The sequence below is a fragment of the Chenopodium quinoa genome, unplaced genomic scaffold (genome assembly GCF_001683475.1).
Source record: "Chenopodium quinoa cultivar QQ74 unplaced genomic scaffold, ASM168347v1, whole genome shotgun sequence".
Taxonomy (NCBI): domain Eukaryota; kingdom Viridiplantae; phylum Streptophyta; class Magnoliopsida; order Caryophyllales; family Amaranthaceae; genus Chenopodium; species Chenopodium quinoa.
Genome location: NW_018744502.1, coordinates 1,467,658 through 1,479,429, shown reverse-complemented (window position 1 = coordinate 1,479,429; position 11,772 = coordinate 1,467,658). Strand labels below are relative to the sequence as shown.

The following is an 11,772-nucleotide window of genomic DNA, read 5'->3' as shown; positions in this document are numbered from 1 at the left end:
AACCAGAAATAGCAATTCTCAAAGCACAAATTTTAGGAAAATAAAGATTGGCCGTAGGGTAATTTGTTCCTGAAAAACTAAGGGTAGTTTTACTAAACACTTCCAAATGTTCACATATTTTCTCAACTTTTTCCCAATCTTCAGGGGTCGGTGGATTCTTATATAAATTATTACGAGCACTTAAAACAACAAACACTTCTTTATAACTAGTAGCAATAGAAAGCATTTCATAAGTAGAATTCCACCGGGTTTTGCAATCAAGTGCTAACTTTCTACTACACTCAGGAGTTATTTGCTTAGCCACTTGTTCAAACCTTTGTACTCTCTTATCAGAAGCAGTCCAAAACACAACACTATCCCTAATTCTTTGAACACCATTTGATACCACAGCACTTAAACCATCTTGAACAATCAAATTTAATATGTGAGCACAACAACGCATATGAAAAAAATCACCTCGCAATAAAAGTGAGCCATATGGAAACACTCCTTTCAAAATTTCCATCATTGCATCATTAGTTGAACAATTATCCACGGTTATAGAAGACAACCTAAGATCAAGATTCCATGATTGAATGCTTTCTTTCAAAGCATCAGCAAGAACCTCAGCAGTATGAGGGGCGGGGACATATAAAAACCTACCAAAACCAATGAAAATAACATATATTATTTGTCTATTCAATACTATTGTGGATATATGGGCTCATTATTATCATCCATCATCACAACTTATAATTCTTATGATTTTAAAATTCACACAAAAAACTATAGCAATACAAAGACAACCAAAAAAAAATAAACAAGTTATAAGTAACCAGAAAACAATACCTTATGATCCGACTTTGCAACTTCCATGTATTATCAATAAAATGTGAGGTGACCGCCATATAACCTTTTCTCTGGTTGTCAGCTGTCCACATGTCAGTAGTTAAGGCAATCTTACCCTTTGCTTTCCTCAACAAGGTTGCAACATTCTCCTTCTCAAGCTCATATCTTTTCATAATATCTTTTCTAGTTGTGTTGCGAGACGGCACTTTAAATCCAGGTTGGAGTGTCTTGCTATATTTTCTAAAACCAATATGCTCAACCATGCTAATTGGATACTCATGCAAAATAATCATCTCTGCCAAGTCTCTTCTTCCATCTTCTTGGTGGAATTCGTAAGGAGCCAATGTCATCGTGTCATTCTTATCATTCAAGTTTTTTTTTGTACCAAACATTCTTGTTTGTCGAAGATCTTGACATACTCTCTTTGGACATATTTTTATATGATCTTTCAAATGAGTAGTTCCTGCTTTTGACCCACCAGCAAGTAGCTTGGAGCAATGGTTGCACTCAGCTTTTATCACATCCCCAACTCTCTTTCTCTTAAAATCAGACCACACTGCCGAAGTATGCCTACTAGTAATTGGTAGGAGAGAAGGATCGGAATTAGTCTCTAGAGGACTTTCATCATCATCTATTGCAATTGGAGTATTACTAGCGGAAGTGGGAACACTAGCGTTATTTGACATCTCAGACAAATTCTCCCCTGTAAAAATTAAATAAAGACAATTAATGCCGAGAAAATGTGTACAAATTTGCAAGGACCTTGATCACATTCCATTTAATTTGCATTCTAATGGCAATCATAGAATTAGGTTCATTAAAAATTCTTACAAATTTCCAAAAGATTTTCATTATGACAAATACTATTTCAAAGGATGCATCCAATAGAAGCAGATATCAGAATATACCAATGTCAGACAGAAATCTCTTTCATCACATTCATCATTAAATCATTTTCATCTTCAAGTGCCCTGTTCATTGCTTACCTGCTCACTCTTTCTCCTCTAGAAAACCACTCAAACTTAGTAATCTAGCATATCACTTGAATTTTACTTTACGTCTTACCTTAATCATTTTCATCTTATAAATTGAAACTGACACCTTAATCAAGTTCTGGACTTTCGGGTGTTGAATACAAAGGGATCTTTATATGAATTATCAGCATTAAGACATCTTAAAGGTCTTTGATAAGGGTGTAGCAGAGTTTTAATAAGTTCAGACCAATGGTCTTTGATACATCCTTGTGGAGGAAACCTCCTGATGACCTGAATGATTATACTATCTTAAGTCATTATAGTGCATTAGTGCATGTCAATCCTACACAAAACACATTACAGTCTTCAAACACAAACCATTCAAAGAATTGTTAAATAAGAATTTAGCTTCATTTTATTATCATCTAGGAGTCAAATATAAGCTAGACCATACTTAAATATGAATAAGCCTGTTGATTATAGATAACTACTAGTTCGCACACATATATGATTCAAACCACAATATAATACACCATGAACACCCAAACAACATAGCAACACAGCAATTCGAGACACATTAAAATAATAGTAACACTTACATTTTCTCGGCATTTGGACAAAATAAAAAAAACAGTGTGTTAAGTTAGTGTGTACTACAGAGATTGATCTTAGTAAATGAATTAAATAAAAAAAAAAAAGTAACTAAATCTATAATGATCGAATAAGTGGTCAAATGACATAATCCGAATTTAGTTATCACACATAAGCTAAAATAATAAACAATTTCTGGGAAACGGGGCAAAGGGTAACCACTCACTCACCGTCTCTTAAACGAATAATTCACCACCAACAATCAGTGTTCTAGCAAATTAATCACCTCCATATAGATCAAAGCAAACCACTAATTAAAACCCAAAAAGGGCTACAAATCCTAATTCATGCAGTCTTTAAACAGCATTAAACCATTAATCATTCTTATCTTTGTACATTATTCAGTCAAAATCATATTTTCCAGGACCAATTAATGACTCTTTTAGCTAAATTGAAAACTAATGAAAAGTACTCATTCTGAATACTTTTTCTGATCAAAATTTGACCAGCACATACGAATTGAAACAAGAAACTCAGCTTACAATCACAACAACACCACACAAATGCAACAATTAGGAGTGTTTCAAGAATGAACCAAACCAAATTACAAATTAAAGTCACACCGAACAGAAATCAACGGCAACAAATGTTCTAATTTATAGCAAAGTACTAATGTAAAATTGTTAGAATGGTAATTTAAGGAGGTGTATATGAGCAATATGGCAATTGAAAAAAAAAAGTTCAATAATTGCATTAGATTGAAAGTATCATACAAATATAACACGAAACCCTAGCTCAATCAAATGAAATATTGAAAACCGCAATCGAACAAATCATAAATAAAAGACGAATCACATACTTTCAATCGAAAACCCAATTAAGAAATTCTTAATTGAACATATTGAATTAAGAAAACTCAAAGATAATAATGCGAAAACGTTTACCTAAATTGAATGAGTTGCAGCCTTGCAAGATCGAGGTTGAAGAAGAAGGATCGAAGAGATTTGATTGCAGACGAGGACCACGAGGTTGAAGAAGAAGGATCGAAGAGATTTGATTGCAGACGAGGACCACGAGGTTGAAGAAGAAGGATCGAAGAGATTTGATTGCAGACGAGGACCACGAGGTTGAAGAAGAAGGATCGAAGAGAGGGGTTTGAGGCTTGAGGAAGAGATTCAGCGCTTGAGAGTTGAGACTGTGAGAGGAGAGAGTGAGGCAGTGAGGTGAGGCTAGGGTTTTTGTTTTGAGAATGAGTGAATGACTGAATGAGGGTGGGTATTGGGTAAGTGGGTTTCGTGTCTTATGCGGGTATGGGGTGGGTATAAAGCGGGTATGGGTCGGGTATGGAGTGGGTCAGGCGGGGCGGGGCGGGTACGGGGTGGGTCAGGCGGGGCAGGGCGGGGCGGGTATGGGGCGGGTCTGGGCGGGGCGGGTATTACATAACAACCATCCCCGCCCCATCACCCATGGCGGGTATGGATTTTAGACCCATCCCCGCCCCGCGACCCGCCAAAGCTAGACCCATCCCCGCCCCATCGGGGCGGGGATGGGGCGGGTCTCCTACTAGACCCGCCCCAGTGACATCCCTAATCATCGGAGTAGAGAAAGAGGGTGTTGAGATTGAGAGAGGTGGCTGAAGAAGGGAGAATTGAGAGTAGAAAAAAAACAAGGGTTTGTCAGCTCTTTTGTTAAGGGTTACATTTAAAAATATTAAAGGGTTTGGAAATAAAGTGGAGTAGGAGGGAATAAAAAAAAAAATTGCGCCTAAAGGTTTTGAATTTCTTTGATATTTCAATGTATCGCCAAGGCGCCAACGCTAATGGGCTTTAGTATTAGAAAGATTTGATACAACAATTGTCTATTTGTAACAAAATTATTTTTGATAGTTAGGGTTAGAAACAATACATTAAATTAATATAAGAAACCCCTTCTCATAAAAGTGGTTCCTTAAATAAGAGTAAATTTAGAAAATTAAATAAGGAACCACTTTTCCTTGAAAGGGGTTTCTTAAATATATGTATAAGAGACCCCTTATTTGGGAAAATAGGTTTCTTTTATTAAGAAACCTCTTATCTAATAAATGTGGTTTGTTATCACTGGTTTTTTATCCATATTTTGTAGTAGTGTAAGGGTTTCAAGGTTCTATCCACCCTTGTACTTGTAGCTCATTGCCTCATTTCACTAAGCACTTAAATTTTAAATTACTTATGTAATATCTAAGTGTTACGTATTAGACTCCTCTTATGCCCAATATGTTGCTCATTCTCATCTTTTGTTGGCTTATCTTCCCTTTCTTTAGTGGGGGACTGTTGGAATAAAGGAAGGAAATTCAAGGTAGTCTAACGCCCGACCGGGCGCGAGAGCAATCGTGAAATTTGGAGTTTCATCGCTGTACCGGGCGCCCGACCGGGCGCTCGACCGGGCGTTGGACTCCAACGGTTTCCTTGGATTCTTCTTTTGGTTTGAGTTCTTGTAACCCCCCACTTAAGAGGTGTTTTATTGTGATTAACTCACCAAACTTTTCCTGATTTTTCATCCCTTTGACTTCTCCATGATCTTCCATCTTCCTCCTTTCTTCTTTATATATTGAAGGTTGATTTTCTGATTACATATACTTGAGAAAAATATATCAAACACAAGAAGCAAAACACATTAAGCTAAACACACTTCCATTTCTTTGGGCATAAGTTTCCATAGACTCCACCTCTCACTCTAAAGTGTCTTAGCGTGAGAGTGGTGTATAACCTTAGGGGACGATCCAACGAATACTATTGAGCATCCCGGTTGCGCCGGAATTCGTTTTCAAAGGCAGTGATTTATCACGCCACACCGAACTTCCTTTCCTATTTTACCTCTTGTTCTTTTTGTTGGCTATTGTTTTAGACAACTATTTTACAACACGAACACCTTTTGTAATTACTGGAACAAATCAAGTATTGCTTTGTTGTTGTCCTTGTTCGTACGTTGATATTATATCGTGAATATTTTTGTCATCAATGAAGCAAACATGAGATGAAGACTATAAAAGATTGAAGGAAAGTTGAAAAGTGATTAAAAAAATAACTTTTGACTAAGTGGAGTGAGAAAGTAGGTAGACAGAGTAGCAAGAACAATATAAGACCATACATGAATGAGAGTGTTTGGCGTACACTAATAGAGCATATATAGGGGATACAATGAGCTGAAATACTTAAAATTTATTCAACAAACATAACACATACACAACTGAAAACATAATTAAGAAGCGTCACTTCATCACCAAGCTAAGACACCAAATGTATCTAGTTGCCTTCATTTCTTCCCTTTCATGCTAAAATTTAAGGATGTTACAGAATTAAAAACTTATACTCGCATTATTTTCATAGCAACTAATACAATGTTGCATGCTTTCCAGCATAAAGCACAACACCTACCAAACGGATATCAAATTGCATGATTAGGCAGTGAACATTAATAAATTTAGTTATTAACTTGTTCCTTTGGTGGATAGTGGCCGCCATGACCATGACCGTGACCTCCATGACCGTAACCATAACCTCCATGGCCATAACCATAGCCCTCTGGGTTCACATTACTCTCCACTTTCTTTGGCTGATAGTGACCATGTCCATGACCATGACCATGACCATGATATCCGTAGCCTTCAGGGTTAACCTCATCCTTCTCTAGTGGACCATGACCGTGCCCATGGCCATGACCGTGACCATAACCTTCGGGGTTAACATCATCCTTCTCTGAGAGTCCATGACCGTGACCGTGACCATGACCATGATGATATCCATAACCTTCAGGGTTAACCTCTTCCTTCTCTAGGAGACCATGTCCGTGACCGTGGCCATGCCCATGACCATGGTGATATCCATAACCTTCAGGGTTAACTTCATCATTCTCTAAGAGACCATGGCCGTGACCATGTCCGTGGCCGTGACCATGACCATAACCATCAGGGTTAACTTCTTCACTCTCTGAAAGACCATGACCGTGACCATGTCCATGTCCATGGCCGTGACCATGACCATAACCTTCAGGGTTAACTTCTTCACTCTCTAAGAGACCATGACCGTGACCATGTCCGTGGCCATGACCGTGACCGTGACCATAACCTTCAGGGTTAACTTCTTCCTTCCCTTGGAGACCATGGCCATGGCCATGACCATGACCGTGGTCATGACCATGGTGATAACCATAACCTTCAGTGTTAGCTTCTTTCTCATCTTCTATAGGCCCGTGACCGTGGCCATGACCATGACCGTGTCCTCCATGATACCCATCCGTAGATTTTACTTCTGTGCGCATGCATGATATTAATAAGAAACATCTAAAAACACAAATCAATACATGCTTGATGCTTAAATTTAATATTTACATAAGAGTAATTTTTGCACACATTATTAATTCGTCACACAACATGAATTTCAGGAAGAGGGATACATGAATGATATATTGCATATTAATAAAAAAAAATAATAAAGACATAATAATATATTAAAATGATGATCTAGTTACTTTAGTACACTAGCCAGTTTATTGCACATAAATACGGATGATATTATTTGCATACGAAATGACTCCTCCGTCTTTTAATAAAGTTTTTAGAGTAATCCAATTTTTAAATAATGAGATCATTAAATCCAAACAAAGATAGGAACATCTAATGTTTTTTTTTTTAGATATAACTATAAAGATAAGTGAAAGACAACAACTTACGAGTTTTTTCAGTAGTAGTTTCAGCTAGCTCACGAGCAGAAACCTCGGAAGAAATAAAAAGAAAAGAAGCAAAAACAAGGCAAAAAACAACAAAGGGCATTAATATTGAGGATGCCATCTTTGAAATTGCAAGTAAAATTGTTTGAGATTATAAAGCTATGGAGTGAACTAAACTCTATTTATAGATAGTTTACGTCCCAAAGTTGGGGCCACACTTTGAAATTAATACGAGTATTGCTTCACAAGGGTCAATAGTAAACCAGATTTTGTCGTGATGATATGTTATTGCCCAAAAAAAAAAAAAAAATGTAATCTTGGTAGGTAGAGAAATGAAAAGCGACTAAATACTTCATTGGTATTTTATTGAATATCTGTATTTTTTTTTTACACGGTAAGATATCGGGGTGTGCCCCTCCTATCATGGGAGGGGTGAGGTGAGGATTGAACCTAGGTCACTCCTACTGGAGATGGAGGGACAAACCATCCCTTCACTCCTTGATCCTCATTGAATATTTGTATTATGCTAAGTAATTTTAAAGGTGAATACAATTTTGCATTGTAATATACAATTTTAATATTAATCTGTTATTAGAACTTTTATTCACCAACAAAGTGTTGACTCACTTGATAAAGTTCTTACCTTATATTTATTTTTAAGACATGATCCGTAAATAATAGACTAAAAAATACCATAAGGGTTCGTTGAGGTATAATTAGGATTCCTCCTTACCAATTTTATAAAAATTAAGCAAGAAAATTCATTTAAAAATAAAAATCAAAGACTTTTTGTTATGTTAACACTTGATATTATATTGTAATTTAAGACCAACTCAACCAAAATTTAAACTTATGGTTTTTACACTAAGCACATCATGATTGATATTACGTTCTATCAAAAATATGTATGGTAAATTTTAAAAGTATAAGTTGGAGACATCATAGTAACAATAAATGAATTCAGTAACCGTAAAATTTTTAACATGGAGCAAAAATTGAAAGAATGGTTGATTTTGGTAGTATTTGGTGAGAGATAAAAACTTTTACTCCTTGCCTTTAATTTGGTCGTATTTGGTGTAAGAAAAGAAGGATAAAGTAAACAGGTGGGATGGTAAGAATAGGTTGCTTAGATTATGTGTGTATATGTATTTATGTAGCGGTAAGAAAGAGTAAGGTCTCGTTCACTTCACCTTATTTTTGCTGAATTGAAATTATTTTTACTGAATTGAAATTATTTTTACTGAATTGAAATTATTTTTCTGAATTTAAATTATTTTTACTGAACTTAAATTATTTTTACTGAACTGAAATTAATTTTACTGAACTGAAATTATTTTTATTGAACTGAAATTATTATTATTAATTTTCTATTATATTTCTTTTTTATAGTTACTGAATTTTACTTAACTGACCTTATTTTACTGAACTGAAATTATTTTTGCTTAATATTATTTTTTTAAGTTGAAGTGAATAGGGCCTAAGATTTTTTGATGCAAAAGTAAGAAAAAGTAAGATGATATTACATACTCCCTTTGTCATTGTTTTTTTGACCCATTGTAAAAGTATGGGTTAAACTTTATAATCCTTGACCATAAAATATTCTTAATCCATAATATATAATTATGTTAGGTGAGATCTTATTAATTTTGTCTTATTATATATTTTATTACTATGTAGTTTTTATAATTTTATACGTATTAAAATGAAAATTAAAATTAGTGTAAGCCGTGTCTTGGAAACCTCAAAAAGTCGTGTTGTTTCAAATAATTGTATCGAACATTCTACTTTCTACATAATTCTTTACTTATAAATTGGCTATTTACAAAAAAATTACCATTTAAAGTTATTTGTAAATAATTATAAAGGTGACAATATTAATCTTTACTTTTTTTGAAAGATGTATCCCTTTAAAATCACTTCATAATTAATGTACAAAAATGATTTTCTTCCTGATAAAAGTAAAGATAAATAAACATGATAAAACTCACTCTGAAAATAAGTAAATACTACTCAATATAAAATTTTGTACAAAAACAATATTGATTAAAATAAGTAAATGACTTGTTATTGATAGGTTTCCAAAAAAAAATGACTGGTTAGTGATAAAAAGAATTTAGGATCAGAAAAAAGATGTTGCTATTTAGGTAGGCATCTAATTATTATTTATTTATTACACCTATTCTTAAAATTTCTTTTTATTTTGACTGTACACTTTCAATACATTACTTTGACATAAATTTATTTAGTTGCATATATATAATTAGTAAAAGAAAAATATTTCGTATAAATTTAAAATCTACTTATTAAGATGAATCAAATGATCTCAACATTTATACTATGTGCAAAGAGTAATTTAGAATGCACTCATTTATTTTATCAAAAAAAAAAAAATGCACTCATTTTATGTATAGTACCAAGATTTAAATGGGAAGAATTTGTATAAACAGAGGGAGTTGTCAGTTATGTCACATCATACGCATATAAAATACAACCAATTTATAAGTCATCACTTATCACATACCAAATGAACAAGAAAAAAGGAGGGAGACATCTTGATGCAGTGGTACAAGAGGTCGCCTCCCATCCTTGAGGTGCGAGGTTCGATCCTCATGTTGGGGTTGATTAACCTACCATATAAAAAAAAGGAGTAAAAAAGGCAACCCAGATCAAGATAAAAATATGAGAAAACAAAATTTAAATCAATGATCACACTAGGAAAAAAAAGGCTACTAAAAAAAGTAAATTTTGATTATATCTTAGCATGAGAAAAGATTAAATAGGAATCGAAAAATTACAAAAAGTACAATCACTTTCATTTGAAACTAAGTAAGCGATATAATATTCACAATAAATAAAGGAAATAATAAAAGTTAGGATGAAAAGTAAAAACTGAACAAAAATGACAAGAAAAAAAAGAAAGCGCATGTTAATAATCACCGCGGGGCCCTTATGCCCCGAGTGCTCAGCTTCGCTCCAGAAGTGGAACTAAGTGGAAGGTGAGTATGGGAAGCCTCTACGGCTACCTTGTAACAGGAGTGAAGAATGCCCCGACTCGGCCACAAGTAAACAGGCAGAGTGGCAGGGCAATGGTATTAGATGTTAAGGAGAGAGAAGTGAGTGGGTCTCAATGAGAGCCCAGACGAGTCTCGTATGTGATAGTCTAACCTGGATTAAGGATATAGTTCCTTTCCAACCAGGTCTGGGGTAGGGTTCCAAACCTGCCCTATCCCTTAAAGCCCCAGAGCTCGAGGCTTGGCCTACTTCTACCTGAAGTAACCAGGAAACACCTTTTATAGTCCCCTTTTACAGAATGACGTTTGGGTGTACCACAGTTAAATCAATCATTGAATGAAATCAGTGTTCCACTCATGTCAAAAGAATCCACTAATATATCCGGAAGCTCGATACTTGAACTTCAAAGTACGTCAACAGTTCGATCATGCATCATTCATGCATATCTCTGTGATTGACCAAGCATCTCTATGCCCCTATAGCCCATGAAACTGCGCTATCCAATCAATCTTACATGTCAGTCCATTTATTGAAATAATTTATGTCCGATTTAATGATTTCGAACTGGGAACTTAAAATAATTTATGAATTTATGGGGTTTCATTCACCAAATCACGTATTTAATGATCCCAACAATTCATAATTATTTTGGACATTTTATTTAATATTAAACCATGATTAAATAAGATTGGAACTTTGTTTCAGTTGATAAACATAGGGAAACATGACTGGTGATTTTGCAATTGTGACTCCCTAACACACAATCAAAACCATCCACTATCATGTTATTTCAGATAATTCTTCTGTGTCTTTAGGCTAAAAAAATAATTTAGTTAATACAATTCATGAGATATTCTCATAAACATGAATTTTGTAAATTCTAAATTTTTACGATAATATTCATCTCCATACACTAAGAATCTTCCTTCATCCTCCCGCAAGGATTTTAGGATTTTCTAAATTGTATTCCAATGTTACATTGGTTTCCGATTGAAAGCTATCACCACATATTCTCAAAACATGTGAATCAAATAGACGAGTATAGCCCATGACATGCATGATGCATCCTTTGCAATATGCACAAGGAGCATCACTCAAAACCTTACTTTCATCAACCTTTCTCAAAGCATTGAATCTTGTTAAGAAATGTGTCATGTTATATGGGATTGAAACTTCTTTCAATATAATGTTGAATCTCAGCTCATAAGAATCTTATCAATATAAGTTTCTTAACTAAGCTCAAACATCCTTCGAAACCTATCTCTATAGATCTTGAACCCCAAATGTACTCATCTTCCTCTTCAAGGTTTTTCATACAATATGCATTAGCCATCACTTGACCCTTCAAGCATGGAATAATCGCTCTTTGTACTAGACCAAGAAGACTATATAGCTCCAACTAAACATCACAAGACCTTCATTTATGAGAATATCAACTAACTTGATTAACTCATTAAATTGAAGATTCTAACTCCATGATGCTTACTTGATCCATAAATGGACCTCTTACGTATCCTTAGGATTATTGGATTTTTAAATTCATCATTCTGATTGTATCATATACTAATCTTCTTTCATGAATCATTTCAAGAAAGCGTTTTCAAAATCCATCCACCAAATCTCATGAGGTAGAAATCACTAAAATATCTTTAATAGATCTTGG

At 34.6% G+C, this 11,772-nt stretch overlaps 1 protein-coding gene across 2 annotated transcripts; it reads right to left on the bottom strand.

The window, feature by feature from the left end:
- Positions 1-5,558: 5,558 nt before the first annotated feature.
- Positions 5,559-7,265, bottom strand: LOC110697966 (cold and drought-regulated protein CORA-like). 2 transcript variants are annotated; one of them, XM_021875363.1, is made up of 2 exons: positions 7,101-7,265; positions 5,559-6,676 (listed from the first exon to the last, which is right to left on the bottom strand). In XM_021875363.1, exons 1-2 carry the CDS (start codon positions 7,216-7,218, stop codon positions 5,853-5,855), a joined length of 942 nt encoding a protein of 313 aa, XP_021731055.1. In that variant the 5' UTR covers positions 7,219-7,265; the 3' UTR covers positions 5,559-5,852. The 2 variants fall into 2 exon arrangements, with proteins under 2 accessions (XP_021731055.1, XP_021731054.1); XM_021875362.1 differs by having other exon boundaries at positions 5,559-6,679; positions 7,101-7,264.
- Positions 7,266-11,772: the final 4,507 nt, after the last annotated feature.